Source organism: Solanum lycopersicum, chromosome 9 (genome assembly GCF_036512215.1).
Source record: "Solanum lycopersicum chromosome 9, SLM_r2.1".
In the NCBI taxonomy this organism is placed as follows: domain Eukaryota; kingdom Viridiplantae; phylum Streptophyta; class Magnoliopsida; order Solanales; family Solanaceae; genus Solanum; species Solanum lycopersicum.
The window spans coordinates 56553088-56568124 of NC_090808.1; the positions used below are offsets into that span (position 1 = coordinate 56553088).

At 36.4% G+C, this 15037-nt stretch overlaps 1 protein-coding gene across 1 annotated transcript; it reads left to right on the forward strand.

Moving 5' to 3' along the window:
- The first annotated feature begins 283 nt into the window (after positions 1-283).
- Positions 284-2891, forward strand: LOC112942225 (uncharacterized). The gene is made up of 6 exons (XM_069289583.1): positions 284-367; positions 458-1237; positions 1289-1441; positions 1521-1689; positions 1762-2126; positions 2247-2891. Exons 1-6 carry the CDS (start codon positions 284-286, stop codon positions 2889-2891), a joined length of 2196 nt encoding a protein of 731 aa, XP_069145684.1.
- The last annotated feature ends 12146 nt before the right edge of the window (positions 2892-15037 follow it).

Consider the following 15037-nt stretch of genomic DNA (forward strand, 5'->3'; position numbering starts at 1 on the left):
TCTCACATTCATTGTAATCGTGTTTTACTTTTGCTTTTGAATATTAGTGAAAACGATTGAAAATCTTGTGAGAGAGGTCGTGGTTTTACTCCCTTAAGCAAGGATGTTTCCACGTAAAATCATTGTGTTGATTTTACTGCATTTAACTTTCTGGTTTTATTCATTAGTGTAGTAAGGGACCTGGTCCATTACTTTGTTAAGTGAAGGCATATATTCTATCAAGTGGTATCAGAGCAGGCACTATCTATTTGGTTAACACCAAGGAAGTGATATTTGCTCTAGAATGACTGCTCCACTTAATCTCGAAGAAGGTCAGTCGTCAACAAGACCTTTCCGTTTCAATGGACATTTCTACAGTTGGTGGAAAGTTAGAATGCACGATTACCTCATGGCTGAAGACAGCGAGTTATGGGATATTGTACTTGATGGACCGTTTATTCCGATGATGGAATAAAAGGATGGAGATAAAACTAGTCTTGTTCCAAAGCCTAGACAGAAGTACGACGAAGCTGATAGAAAAAAGATTGAAAAGGGCTACAAAGCTAAAACTCTTCTTATATGTGGGATAGGTTCTGATGAGTTTAACAGGGTGTCAGCTTGTGAGTCTGCTAAGGAAATTTGGGACTGTTTGAAGACGGCACATGAAGAAACTGAACAAGTCAAAGAATCGAAGATTGACATGCTTACCTCACGGTATGAGAAGTTCAAAATGAAGGAAGGAGAAACAATTCATGACATGTTCACAAAATTTTCTTCCATTACAAATGAGCTGCAAAGTCTTGGTGAACTTATAAGTATGAGCAAACAAGTCAGAAAAGTACTTCGAATTCTTCCAAAATCTTGGGAAAGCAAGGTTGATGCCATTACAGAAGCCAAAGATTTGAAGTTGCTGACTATGGATGCTTTGATTGGAAATCTGAAGACACATGAGATAAATCGAAACTACGATTCATCAAAGAAGGAAGCCAAGAAGGATAAGTCATTAATGCTGAAGTACAAATCAGATGAAGATTCCAGTGATGATGACATGACATATCTCATCAGCAGATTTCAAAAAATTGTGAGAAAAAACAAAGTTTATATAAGAGGAACAAATGGTAATCGAAATGCCACTCAAGGTGATACATGCTACAAGTGTGGAAAAGCTGGGCACTTTATCAGAGAGTGTCCTCTGCTCAAGAATGAAAACAAGGAACATCATAAACCAAGAAGTGACAAAGAAAATAGAAGGGACCTGGTACGCGGTAAGAGAGATTGAAAAGCTGCTGCAGATTTTGTGGTCAAAAAGGCTCTTGCTGCATGGGGTGAATCTTCAAGTGATTCAGAAGACCCTGATGAACCAAAAGATGTGTCTATGGTGGCTGTACACGAGGAGGAAACCGTTTTCAATGAAATGTTTGCTCTCATGGCTCATACAGAAAATGAAGAAGAGGATAACCAGGCAACTCTTCTTGTTATGAAAAATGACTTGGATAAATATTCTCTTAAAAAATTGAGAACATTGGCAAAACTCATGATAGATTACCATGAATGCTGAACGTGACAGTTTAACTGAAAACAAAGTTAAACGTGAAGATAAAATGTCAAGAATGGTGTCTCTAGAGTCTGATAATTTTGAACTTAAGAACCAGTTGAATCAGATAACTGAAGAACCTGAAAAGCTAAATGAAATGTCAAATGGTTTACAAGGTAAAATTTAAGAAAAATTGAAAAACTCTGAGAAAAACCTTGGTCTGTCGCTGGAAAAGAGAAACAAATTAGAAAAGGATATTGTCAAACTTAAGGAAGAACTTGAAAAATCCCTTAAGTGGACAAAATCCTCAAAGTTACTGTCAAATGCAACAAATTTGAGTAATTTCAATAAGAAAGGACTAGGAAGTTTGAACATCACTCCTCCTTATAATCCTCACAGTAAGTATGTGTTTGTGTCTGAAAATCTTCTATGTCTTCGTTGTGGTAAGAATGGGTATCTAAAGGGAGAGTGTGCTAGCTGGAGAAACTCCTATGAAAGACTCTCTAATTATGCTGAAAGGCAAAATTCACCAAAAGAGAGACCTGGTCCTCCAAAGCATGTTTCAACTCACAGATTTTCAAAGAAAAAATCTGTCACTGCTCCAATGTCCTTTGTTAGAAAGCTTCAAAATCTACCCTATTGGACTATATAAAATCTAATCACTCCTTTGTCTGCCTTCTGGGAAATCAAATTGAAATGGGTTCCCAAGCTAAACAAGTGATTCTTGGTGCAGGTGAGTGAGAGAAGCAGTAGTCAATGTTGGTATATGGACAGTGGATGCTCTAACCATATGACTGGTGATGTAGAAAACTTCCTCTCACTCAAGACACTTCAAGGAGGAGGTGTCTCTTTTGGTGACGGAATGAAGGGGTACATTCTGGGACATGGCAAAGTGGGAAGATCTCTTGAAGATTCAATTGACAATGTGTATCATGTGGATGGGTTGAAGTACAGTTTGTTGTGTGTGTCTCAAATATGTGACAAAGGAAATGAAGTCAAATTTACTTCTGAGAAGTGCATTGTGGTGAGTCTAACTACAAAGAAGGTAATTCTTACTGCACACATAAGTAAAAATATGTATGTAGACAACTTAGAAACGTCTCATGGAGATGACCTGACATGTCTCAGTTCTCAGAATGAGAATGCTCATCTTTGGCATCGTAGGCTGGGGCATGTAAGCTCATCTTTATTGAACAAACTTATTTCTAAGGACCTAGTCCGAGGTCTGCCAAAGCTGAAGTTTGCAGAAAATAAAATCTGTGAAGCTTGTGTTAAAGGAAAACAAATCGGATCATCCTTTAAGCCCAAAAAGCAAGTAACATCATCAAGAACACTAGAGCTGCTTCATATGGACCTGTGTGGACCCTTGAAGATTTAAAGCAGAAATGGGAAGAAGTATATTTTGGTGATTGTTAGTCGAGATATACTTGGACAAGATTCTTGTTTTCAAAGGCAGACACAGCAGGAGAGTTGGTGGTGTTTTTCAAAATGATTCAAACCAAATTGAATCAAGTCATTTGCAGCATTCGATCTGATCATGGTACTGAGTTTGAGAACTCAAAACTGGATAAATTCTGCATGGAGAATGGTACAAGTCATAATTTTTCTGCTCCAAGAACTCCTCAACAAAATGGAGTAGTGGAAAGGAAAAAACAGAACCTTGGTGAACATTGCCAGAACTATGATTATTGAATCAAATCTCCCTCAAAATTTCTTGGCTGAAGCTGTTAACACAGCATGTCATGTTACCAATAGGTGTCTGATAAGAGTTGTTTTGAATAAGACCCCCTATGAGCTGCTCAACAACAGAAAGCCTATGCTGAGCTATCTTAGAGCATTTGGATGCAGGTGTTTTGTGCTGAATAATGAAAAGGATGATCTGGGTAAATTTGATCCTAGGAGTGATGAAGGAGTGTTTGTTGGATATTCTTCATGTAGCAAGGCTTACAGAATATTCAATAAACGAACTCAAAGTATTGAAGAAAGCATTCATGTTGTATTTGATGAAGATGGAAGCTTGAAGAATAATGGATCAAATGATGAAGATGATTTGATGAAACTGTTCAATTTGAAGAAAATTGAAGGAAGTGAAGCTGATGCAGAACACTAACTGAAAAATGACTGTGATGATCAGAATCATAGTTTACCTGAAGAGGCTGATGAGGTTGAAAAGGGCGATGAGGTACCTAGTACTACTCAGAATTCCAGCCAGAGTACATCAAACTCCCCAGGAAATGATGTCTCTCTTGATGAAGAAGAACATGCCGATCAGCTCAACCAGTCTGCTCCAAGATCAGGATGGAAGCATATTTCATCACATCCTCTTGATAATCTTATTTCTCCTTTGAATTCTTGAATTCATACTAGATCAAAAACAAGAAATGTGGTTGCATTCTCAGCATTCATATCATCTATTGAGCCCAAGAATGTGAAACAAGCATTAAGTGATGTAGATTGGATCAACTCTATGCAAGAAGAACTTCATCAGTTTGAAAGAAGCAAGGTTTGGTACCTGGTTTCTCGACCTGAAGGCAGAACAGTAATAGGAACCAGATGGGTTTTCAGAAAATGGAGTGATTACTAGAAATAAATCCAGGTTGGTGGTACAAGGATATAATCAAGAAGAGGGAATAGACTATGATGAGACATTTGCACCTGTTGCCAGAATGGAGGCTATTAGAATTTTAATAGCTTTTGCTGCATTCATGGGGTTCAAGCTGTATCAAATGGATGTGAAGAGTGCATTTCTGAATGGAGATCTCAAGGAGGAGGTATTTGTCAAACAACCTCCTGGTTTTGATGATGCAGAGCTACCAGATCATGTGTTCAGATTGAATAAGGCATTGTATGGTCTGAAGCAGGCTGCAAGAGCGTGGTATGAAAGGTTGTGAAAGATTCTGCTGAAGAATGGTTTCAAAAGAGACAAGATAGGCAATACTTTGTTCTTATTAAAAAGAGAACAAGAATTGCTTATCATTCATGTTTATGTTGATGACATAATTTTTGGAGCTACTTCAGAACATTTGTGTGAAGAATTCTCATCATTAATGGGAAAGAAATTTGAAATGAGCATGATGGGTGAATTTATATTCTTCCTGGGTCTGCAAATTAAGCAATCATCAAATGGGATTTCAATTTGTCAGGAGAAGTCCATTAAGGAGCTGCGGAAGAAATTCAATATGTTTGACTGTAAACCTATTGATACTCCTATGGGAACAAATTCCAAACTGGTAGTAGAGGAATCTGATCCTCTTGTAAATCAAACAATGTACAGGAGAATCATTGGATCCTTGTTATATCTGACTGCTAGATGGCCTGATATTGTTTATAGTGTTGGAATGTGTGCCAGGTTTCAAGCATGTCCTCGTGATTCACACTTGAAGGCTGCAAAACGTATTCTTAGATACTTGAAGAAAATAGGGGACCTGGTTCTCTTCTATCCAGCAGGTGACACTTTTGATCTTGTTGGTTTTGCAGATGTTGATTTTGTTGGTTATCAAGTTGATAGGAAGAGTACCTCTGGAATGACTCATTTTCTTGGATCATCACTTATCTCTTTGAGAACCAAGAAGCAGTACTCTTTGGCTCTTTCAACTGCTGAAGCTGAGTATGTAGCTGTTGTAGCCTGCTGTTCACAGTTGCTGTGGATCAGGCAACACTTTGAAGATTTTGGGATTCACATCAAAGCAATTCCTCTTATGTGTGACAATACTAGTGCTGTTAGTATGGGAAAGAATCGAGTCCATCATAAGAAAACAAAGCATATTGATGTTAGACATCACTTTTTGAGAGATAATGTTGAGAAGGAAAATTTGTGCTCACATATTGTCCAACGGAGGAGCAAATTGCATATATCTTCACCAAGGCTCTCAGCAAGGATCAATTTGAGAGAAATCGGTTGATGTTGGGCATGTTGATCTCCAAGTGATGTTCTTAGATTCCAACAGTTGAACTCCCTTGATGGCTAAAATTGTAGTGTAGGTATCCTTTGTGTGAAAATTTAAATATCTGAACAAAGATCCTTTTTGTATCCTTTGTAGGTATACTTTCAGGAAGGACTTGCTTAGCAAGGGAAGTGAATAGAACAACTGAGGAATGAGGTTTTAAACTATGCTATGGTACCTTTTTCCTGTCCAGGTTAGCATTTATACATTAATTTGAAAATGAAAAATATGACCGTTGGTAATGCCACGTGTCACTCATCAGTCACTCTGACCGTTAGTCCCATAGTTTCTCTCTAAAACGACACATCCAATCACGGACCTTGCACCTTTTCACGCCTTTTAAAAACCCTATTTACTTCTTTTGAAATCCACATCTGGCCTTTAACATTCTTCTTGTTTCATGAAGGGTTTAAGCAAAAGTTAAAAAGGCAAACTTTGTTTCTTCTTCTTCTTCTCTCTGTTCGAAAAACTATTTTCTTGTGTGTTAAACATGTCTTCTCCTTCCTCTTCCTCCAAAAAGATGCTAGATGCTCTTAGCGAAATAGAGCCACTTGCTTTCTATTCTCCGTCTACTGTACAGGCCAGACCCAATCCCCCTTCTAGTTCTCAATAAGACACACCCGACAATCCTTTGTATGCCATAGATCTAAATAGTTCTTGCGTGCCTACCGGACCTGGTCCATTTCAAGATATGTTTCCTGACAATCTCTTTGAAGGAGATATACCCAAGCATAAGGCATCTGAGTCCAATATATTGGCAGCAAGTGAAGAGTTGGTGATTGAGAGCTTGGTTATGATGCGGGAAGAAGCAATGGCGGAGCAAACTGAAGTTTTGCAGAGGGAAGAGGTAAGAAACACTCAACCCATTTTTGATAAAACGCCTAAAATAGGAAAGTACCCTTCTTCCTCCTCCTCTAACTCTAAATGTAAGGAGAAAACTTTAAAATGGAAGGTTGAGCGAAGAGGAGGTGAGATATCTAGAAAAGGGAAGGAGAAGGTTGTAGAAGAGGCCCCTAGGAGAAGACCTACCACTAGGTCTGCTGCTCAAAAGTTGATGGCCCATGCCTTGAAGGCCAGTGCACGTTCTACTGCTGCAGTTAGAAGTGCCAGAACCTTCAAGGTATCAAATTTTAAAATACCTGAGACTAATGTTGTTGAGTTGTCTGGTGAGGAAGTGGAAAAGAAAACTAAGAAGAAGAGGTCAGAGAAGAAAAAGGGAAAAGTCACAAAGAAGGTTGAAAACACAAAGTCGAAAAAGAAGAGTTCTGAGGGAAAAAGGAAGAGGTCACAAGGACCTGGTTCCCAAGCCAGGAGAGATGAGAGTGTCAACATGCAGTAAGTTGTTGACAGCCTGAGAAACCAAGACGTCTTGGCAAGGAGATTTTTCGATATGGGAATCATAACTCTTCCGCATGGACTCTCTTCACGATATGGTAGAGATTCAATCTTGGATACACTTGTTCAACAGAAAATCCCCCATCCTCCATGAAGAACAAATGCACAAATTTTACTATAATGTTCAATTCAAGGAAAATGGGAGCATCCTCACACGGGTCAATGACATTGCTGTACAACTAGATGAGGGTGTCTTGAAACAAAATTCTCAGGGTGCCTAGAGAGGGGACCCGGTCTGTACTGGGAAGGACATTCTCTACTGAGTTTGCATCTGTGATTTCTAAGACACCCACAACCAAGGTTGCTGGGATTTATAAGAAAATCATGAAGAGCGAGTACCAGTTGATCTTTGAGTTCATCAACAAAGTTCTTCTTCCTCTCACTAAAAAGAGGATAGTAGCCACTGCTGCTGACTTGTTTGTGATGGAGATGCTGTGTAGCTTCGAAGACCTGAATCTCCCAGGTCTAATGCTTGATCATATCCACAAAACCGTAATCGAGAGGAAAGGTGTTCATGGAATGGGCTACGGATACTTTCTCACGGAAGTATTCAAACATTTTCAAATTCCTCTAAGTGTTGGAAAGGTTGGGACAGTTAAACAGACTATCTCCTAGAGTACCTTGGTTGAGTGCGATTGCATTGAAGAGAGAGGTTATCCAAAGAGAAAGATGACTCAACTTATCAAAGATCAAGATCAACTTAAGCACGAGGTTGAGGAGCTCACTGTGCATTTGAGTGGTAAAGAGGCCAAGATTGCTATACTCAAAGTAGAACTGCTTACTGCACAGAGTGAGGGACCTAGTTCTTCAGTGGTACAAGCTCTGGAGAGAGAGAATGCAGAGTTGAAGGCAAAGATCACTGCCTTGCAGGAAAAGGCTATCAAAGATAATGATGCTGCCAATGCACGACTAACTCTCGTCATTCTGTCCCTATCTCATCCTCCCCTCTCTTCCTAGCCTGTTAAACAATCCTCCCCTGTGTCATTTTTTTGTGTGTCTTATCTTTGTGTTGATGGATATTCAGTTTGATTTTAATGTATTAATGTTATTATGACATGCTGGTTGACTTATTCCTCTGCTGTTCTGATTATTCTCTTTTGTGAATTCTTTTTCCTTACTGATTGATTGCTCTTGAGATTTGATCTTGTTTAGTATTTCAGTTGACATCATTGGTTTACTCTATATCTTTTTTATGATGCCAAAAGGGGGAAGTAAAACTGTATGTAGCTAAATGGTTATTTATATGGGGGAATATACATGTGGGGGAATAGAGTAAGGGGGAATACAGCAAGGGGGAACTAAGTTGGAGTAGATCATAGATCGGTGTTTGTCATCATCAAAAAGGGGGAAAATGTTATTTTTAATTTTGATGATTTGACAAACTTACGGACCTTGTAAAGGTACCAGGTTTCTTACTTAAGTGCTGAAGATGAAACAAACCCAGGGACCTTATAGAGGTACCAGACTCTCATTATGATGAGCCAGTTGACTTCTAACTGGAGACGGTACAGAAAGTAGGTCGCACTTCCCGATGGCGTCAGAAAGTAAGACTTCTCCAACCAATGACAAAGATTTTAAGGAAAGTGACTTGTCCATATAAAAGGCACTTTCCTAAACATCTTGGGTAGTTTTTGCAACTTGAGATACAACTCTTCAAGAACATTTGCAAAGGCTGCTAGTAAACAAAAGACAGAATTATTCCAAGAACAGCAGTAATCTCTGGAGCTTTTAGTGTAGCTGTTTAGGAATATATTCTCTTGTTCTTATATTGTAAACTATTCCTGAAACTATAAAGGAATCAGTGGGTAGTGTTGAAAGTCTAGGTTGTCCAAGTGGGATAGCTTAGTGGGTAGATTGTTTTCTACTTAGGCTTGTTAAGCAATAGAGACTATTGCTTAAACGTGAGATGAAAAACTTCTTCTCACATTCGTTGTAATCGTTTTTTACTTTTGCTTTTGAAGATTAGTGAAAACGATTGAAAATCCTGTGAGACAGGTCGTGGTTTTACTCCCTTAAGCAAGGAGGTTGCCACGTAAAATCATTGTGTTGATTTTACTGCATTTAACTTTCTAGTTTTATTCATTAGTGTAGTAAGGGACCTGGTCCATTACTTTATTAAGTGAAGGCATATATTCTATCAGATAATGCTATCATACATACACTTCTTAACAATTGTGATTATAGCCCTATTAGTTTGAACAAAAATTAACCTACAAAAGGGTAAGATCTTACCTTGAAATAAATTCTATGATTAATACTTGATGACGACATAGGTAACAATTAAATTGTTCTTCTCCCATAAACATACAATAAGTTTCCTCACATTAGAATCTCCTGTGAAACAAAAGGAAGAAAACAAATACAATAAAAAAAATAGAAACAGAAAACGATTCTTCGACCTTATATCCTAGATTAGTCCTGTGCCAGCGCTAACATTAGCATTATACCTAATGGTGTTATTAGTCTAATTTCGATCCAGTAGGAAATAGGATGTTCTGCCTTGGTTTGTTCGCCATCTTCTTCTTAATCACAAACGTAAATGAGAACGCATTTTCATGGTTGAAATTCTTCTCTTGTAGATGAGATCTAATGAGGTTTGAAACCCTAATCTGGAGGGGATTGATGAACTGCTGATATTTAATATGGAGAGAAGTGTACGTTCAGAAAAAAGGAAAAGAGGGCAAAACTCCATACTTTTATTAATTAAATAACTTTTAACGACCGGAAAAAAATTCATCGTTATAACTATATTTATGACGACCTGATTCATATCCATTCGTTAAGAAATGGTCACTCCTTAGTTGTTGTCCATAATAGACTTAGTTGCATCAAATGATGTCCTTGAATCACTTATATGTTGGACATATTTTTAACTATCTTGGACCACCAATTCACTTGCATTACCATCCCCTGTAGCACCTTTGTTTCCATCAGTTGGTTACTACAAAAATATCTCATGCTTGTTATAACTAGAAGTGTTTGTCTTGGCAACATGTAGATTCTTGTTTTTGTCTTTCTCTTTTTGTTTTTGCATTTTTAGCAACTATTTCATTTGTTTCAGCAACTGCTAGAATAATTACAATAATTGCTGAAACTACTATTGCAACTGCTATAATAATTAGATCAATTTCAAAAATGCAATAACTGCTACGTCTGCAACTGTTTACCTTATTTTTTTCTTGTAGTTTTTGGAACTACCATTCAAAATTATCTAAGGGTAATGAATTTATTTTTACATGTAGAGGGTGTATTCATGATTATTTTAGAGATAATGCACAAGTACCCCTCAACCTATGCCTGAAATCTCAGAGACACACTTATACTATACTAAGGTCCTATTGTTGGAATTAATGTATCAATGTTTAGTCTTTCAAAATTGTCTCTTAGTTTTTCAAGAAGTCTCTTAAAAATTTCGTAGTACATGTATCTAGTAAATTGTGATACATGTATTTAGTTATTTGTGCAAGACTTTTTGTTTTCTACTTTGTGTAGTATAAATAGTGATGTAGTTGATGATTGTTATCATCTCAAGTGGCCTTCAGTAGCCTATAATAAACTTGAGCATTTTCTAAAGATATTATTTTTCTTTTCATATTTCCTACAAATTGGTATCACAGCAGGTTTTCGTTCTTAATCTGGAGTTAGGTGAAGAAAAAATATGGCATTCAAAACAAATGAAGGTACTGATTCTTCAGTTGTTCTTACTCCATTTTTTGATGGAACTGATTTTGAATACTGGAAGATAAGAATGAGAACACATTTGAAAGCTGAAGGTTTGTGGACTATTGTTGCAAATGACTTTGAAGAGCCAGACAACGATGGTGATCTTATAGCAGCAGAGATGAAAAATCTTGAGGCTAAGTATCGTCAAGATGCAAAAGCCTTGAGCAAAATCCAAATGGAAGTCTCAAGAGCATATTTTACAAAAATTGCTTTTTGTGAGACTGCAAAGGAAGCTTGGAATTTTCTGGAAACTGAGGTGTATGGTGACGAAAAGGTACGCACTATAAATCTTCAAACTCTTAGAAGATAGTTTAAAAATTTAAAGATGATAGAATCTGAAAAAATTGATGAATATTGCACATGAGTCATGAATATTGTTAATGAAATGATAAATTATATTGATACAATTTCTGACCAACAAGTTATGAAAAAGATTCTAATTACTGTCACAGAAAAGTATGAGTACATTGTTGCTATCACTGAGGAGACCAAAGATTTTTCTAAGCTTTCCATCAAAGAGCTAGTTGGATCATTTCGTGCACACGACAAGCGAAGATTTTTTCATGAAGATCAACCCAAAGAGATGACTTTCAAGTCTAAAATAAATTAGAATTCTAAAATAAATGAGAATTCTCAAAATTTCTCAAAAAATCATCAGAAGAAAAATCACAAGCTAAAAAAGAAGCAGGATCATTATGGTTCTTCCAAGAAGGTTGAAGAAAAAGGTGAGAAAAACTCTAGTCTTTTTTGTAAAGTTTGCAAAAAGACTAATCACAATGCATAAAAATATTGGCACAAAGGCAAGCCCCAATGTATCTTTTGTAAAAAGTTTGGCCACGTTGAAAAGGATTGTTGACACAAGAAACGGGAGCAAGCAAATTTTTGTGAAAAACATGAGGAAGAAAGGGAAGAAAATCTTTTCTTTTCTTCTAAATCGGATGCTTCAACAAAAATCAATGAATGATATGTTGATAGTGGTTGTAGTAATCACATGACTGGAGATGAAAATATTTTCCTCTCAATTAATAATAGCATCACTACTAAAGTGAAGATGAGGAATGGAGCCTTAGTTGATGCGAAATGTAAAGGTACTATTTCGATCAACATGAAAGAATGTGGTAAGAAAATTCATGATGTTCTTTATGTTCCTGACTTGGAAGAAAATTTGCTTAGTGTTGGTCAACTCAGGGAAAATGGCTATTCTCTTGTGTTTAGAGATAATTATTGCAAGATTTATGATAAAGTTGAGCAAGTCATTATTGAAGTAAAGATGATAAAGAGAAACTTCCCTTTGCAATATCATTACAATGCATTAAAAAATGAAATTGTAGATGATTCATGACTTTGGCACAAAAGATTTTGTCACTTGAATTTTCATGGTTTAAAGCTTCTCAAGCAAAAGGACATGGTGCAAGGCCTTCCTGAGATACACACTGAGGTGGATACACGTGAAAGTTGTATAATGGGAAAGCAACACATGAAGTCTTTTCCAAAAGGGGTGTCTTGGAGAGAAAGCATATTTCTGGAACTAATTCATACCGACATTTGTGGACCAATGAAGACTCCATCTCTTGGAAGTTAAAGGTATTTTCTAATCTTTATTGATGATTTCTCAAGTATGACTTGGGTTTATTTCTTGAAAGAAAAGTCAGAAGCATTTGCTGCATTCGAGAAATTTAAAGCCCTTGTTGAGAAGCAAAAAGGTTGCAGCATCAAACCATTCCCAGTGATCGAGGTTGTGAGTACACAAGTCGAGAATTTGAAGAATATTGCAAAAATGACGGCATTCAGAAGCAACTTACAACAGGGTATATTCCTCAACAAAATGGTGTATTTGAAAGAAGAAATAGAACAATTGTTGAAATGGCCAGAACTATGATGAATGAGAAAGGGATGCCAAAATATTTTTGGGCAGAAGCAGTGTATACAACAGTTCACATCCTTAACAGGTGTCCAACAAAGGCACTAAAGGACAAGACACCAGTTGAAGCTTGGAGTGGAATTAAACCTTCTGTAAGTCATTTTAAAATTTTTGGGTGTTTGTTATGCTTATGTACCTGCTGAGAAAATAACAAAATTGGATAAAAAAGTCAAAAATGTGACTTTCTTGGTTATAGTGATGTGAGAAAAGGATATAGGCTTCTCAATGTCAAAACTAACCAACTTCTTGTTAGTAGAGATGTCATTTTTGATGAAAAACAACATGGAATTGGGAGGATAAAAAGATAGAGAATACTGCTATCATATCTTCAAGTCAAGAAAAGGATGAGAAAGATGAAAATATCTCTCAAGGGGGAGAAATCCTAGATTGAGATAATGAAGAACCGCCTCCAAGAGGAACAAAAATGTTGAGTGACATTTATCAAAGATGTAATTTTGCTGGTGTTGAGCTAGAAAATTATGAAGAAGCAATAAAGCATGATGTTTGGAAGAAAACCATGGAAGAAGAAATTCAAATGATAAAAAAAAAAAATACTTGGGAGCTTGAGGCTATTCCTAGAGAAAGAGAAGTTGTAAGTCTAAAATGGATTTACAAAATCAAACTCAATCAAGAAGGAGATTTTCAAAAGCACAAAGCAAGGTTGGCTGCTAGAGGCTTCACGCAAAAACCAGGTATTGTTTTTTATGAAACTTTCTCTCCAGTTGCTCTTCTTGAGACAATTAGGACTGCAATTGTTGTCGCTGCACAAAAGAAATGGAAGATATTTCAACTTGATGTTAAATCAACATTTCTGAATGGAAAACTTAAAGAAGAGATTTATGTTTAGCAACCTCATGGATTTTTTTTCAAGGGGGATAATAAAAGATGTATAGACTAAAAAAATCTCTTTACGAGCTGAAGCAAGCTCCAAGAGCCTGGTAAAATAAAATTTATGCATACTTTCTGAAAAATAATTTTCAGAGAAGTAAAAGTGAAGCCATTTTGTATGTGAAGAAAGAACATGACACCATTAGCATTATTTGTCTCTATGTGGATGATTTGCTTTTTACAGGAAATGATGTAAAGATGATGCAAAATTTCAAACAAGATATGATGCAAGCTTATAAAATGAGTGATCTTGGATTGCTAAATTATTTCTTGGGCATCGAAGTTTTTCAAGTGAAAGAAGGAATTTTCATTTCTCAAAAGAAGTATACTAAAAGTATTCTTCAAAAATTTAAAATGATGGATTGCAGGTATGTGGCCATACCATAAGTAGCAAATGAGAAGTTTAGAAAAGATGATGGAGAAAAGAAAGTTAATAGCTCACTTTTTAGGAGTTTGATTGGAAGTTTGCTATATCTTACTTCAACAAGGCCAGATATTATGTTTGTTGCTGGTTTATCATCCAGATTTATGCAAGAACCAAGCCAAGTGCATTTTGGAGCTGCAAAGCGTGTTCTATGCTACTTGCAAGGAACAATAGATTATGAGATAATGTACAAATTTGTTGAAAATTTAAACTTAATTGGTTAGTCTGATAGTGATTGGGCTGGAAGTAAAGATGACATGAAGAGTACTTGTGGTTATGCTTTCATATTTGGATCAAGCATTTGTTTTTGGTTATCAAAAAAGCAAAGTGTTGTTGCTCAATCCACTGCCGAAGCAGAATATGTCAGCGTCCAAGTCTACTTCTCAAGCTATTTGGCTTAGGAGAATATTTGAAGACATTGGTGAAAACCAAAAAAAGGGACTGTTCCGTATTGTGATAAAAAATCAGCAATTGCAATTGCCAAGAATCCAGTCAACCATGAAAGATCAAAGCATATTTCCATCAAATATCATTTTATCCGAGAAGCACAAGAGAAAAGCGAAATTTAGTTGCATTATTGTCAGACAGAAAAACAACTTGCTGACATCTTCACCAAAGCACATCCTAGAGAAATTTTTTGCAATCTTCGAGAAAACATTGGAGTTATCAAGCAAATGCATTAAGGGGAAGTGTTGTAATTAATGCATTAATGTTTAGTCTTCCAAAATTGTCTCTTAGTTTTTCAAGAAGTCTCTTAAGAATTTCGTAGTACATGTATCTAGTAAATTGTGATACATGTATTTAGTCATTTGTGCAAGACTTTTTGTATTCTATTTTTAGTAGTATAAATATTGATGTAGTTGATGATTGTAATCATCTCAAGTGACCTTAAGTAGCCATAATAAACTTGAGCATTTTCTAAAGATATTATTTTTCCCTTCATATTTGCTACACCTATTACCCCTTGAACTTATTTTATTAAGAATTTTCTACCCTTTTAGGCCTACGTGGAACTATCTTTTGGACCCAACGTTGATTGACTTTTTTTTCAAGATAGTGCCACGTAGGACGAAAAGGGGTAGAAAATTACTTATAAAATAATTTCAGGGGAGTAATAAGACCTTAGTATAATATAAGTGTGTCTTTGAGATTTTGGGAATAGGTTGAGGGGATACTTGTGCATTTTTCCATTATTTTATAACTAAGTAATCATATCTCCACTATATTTC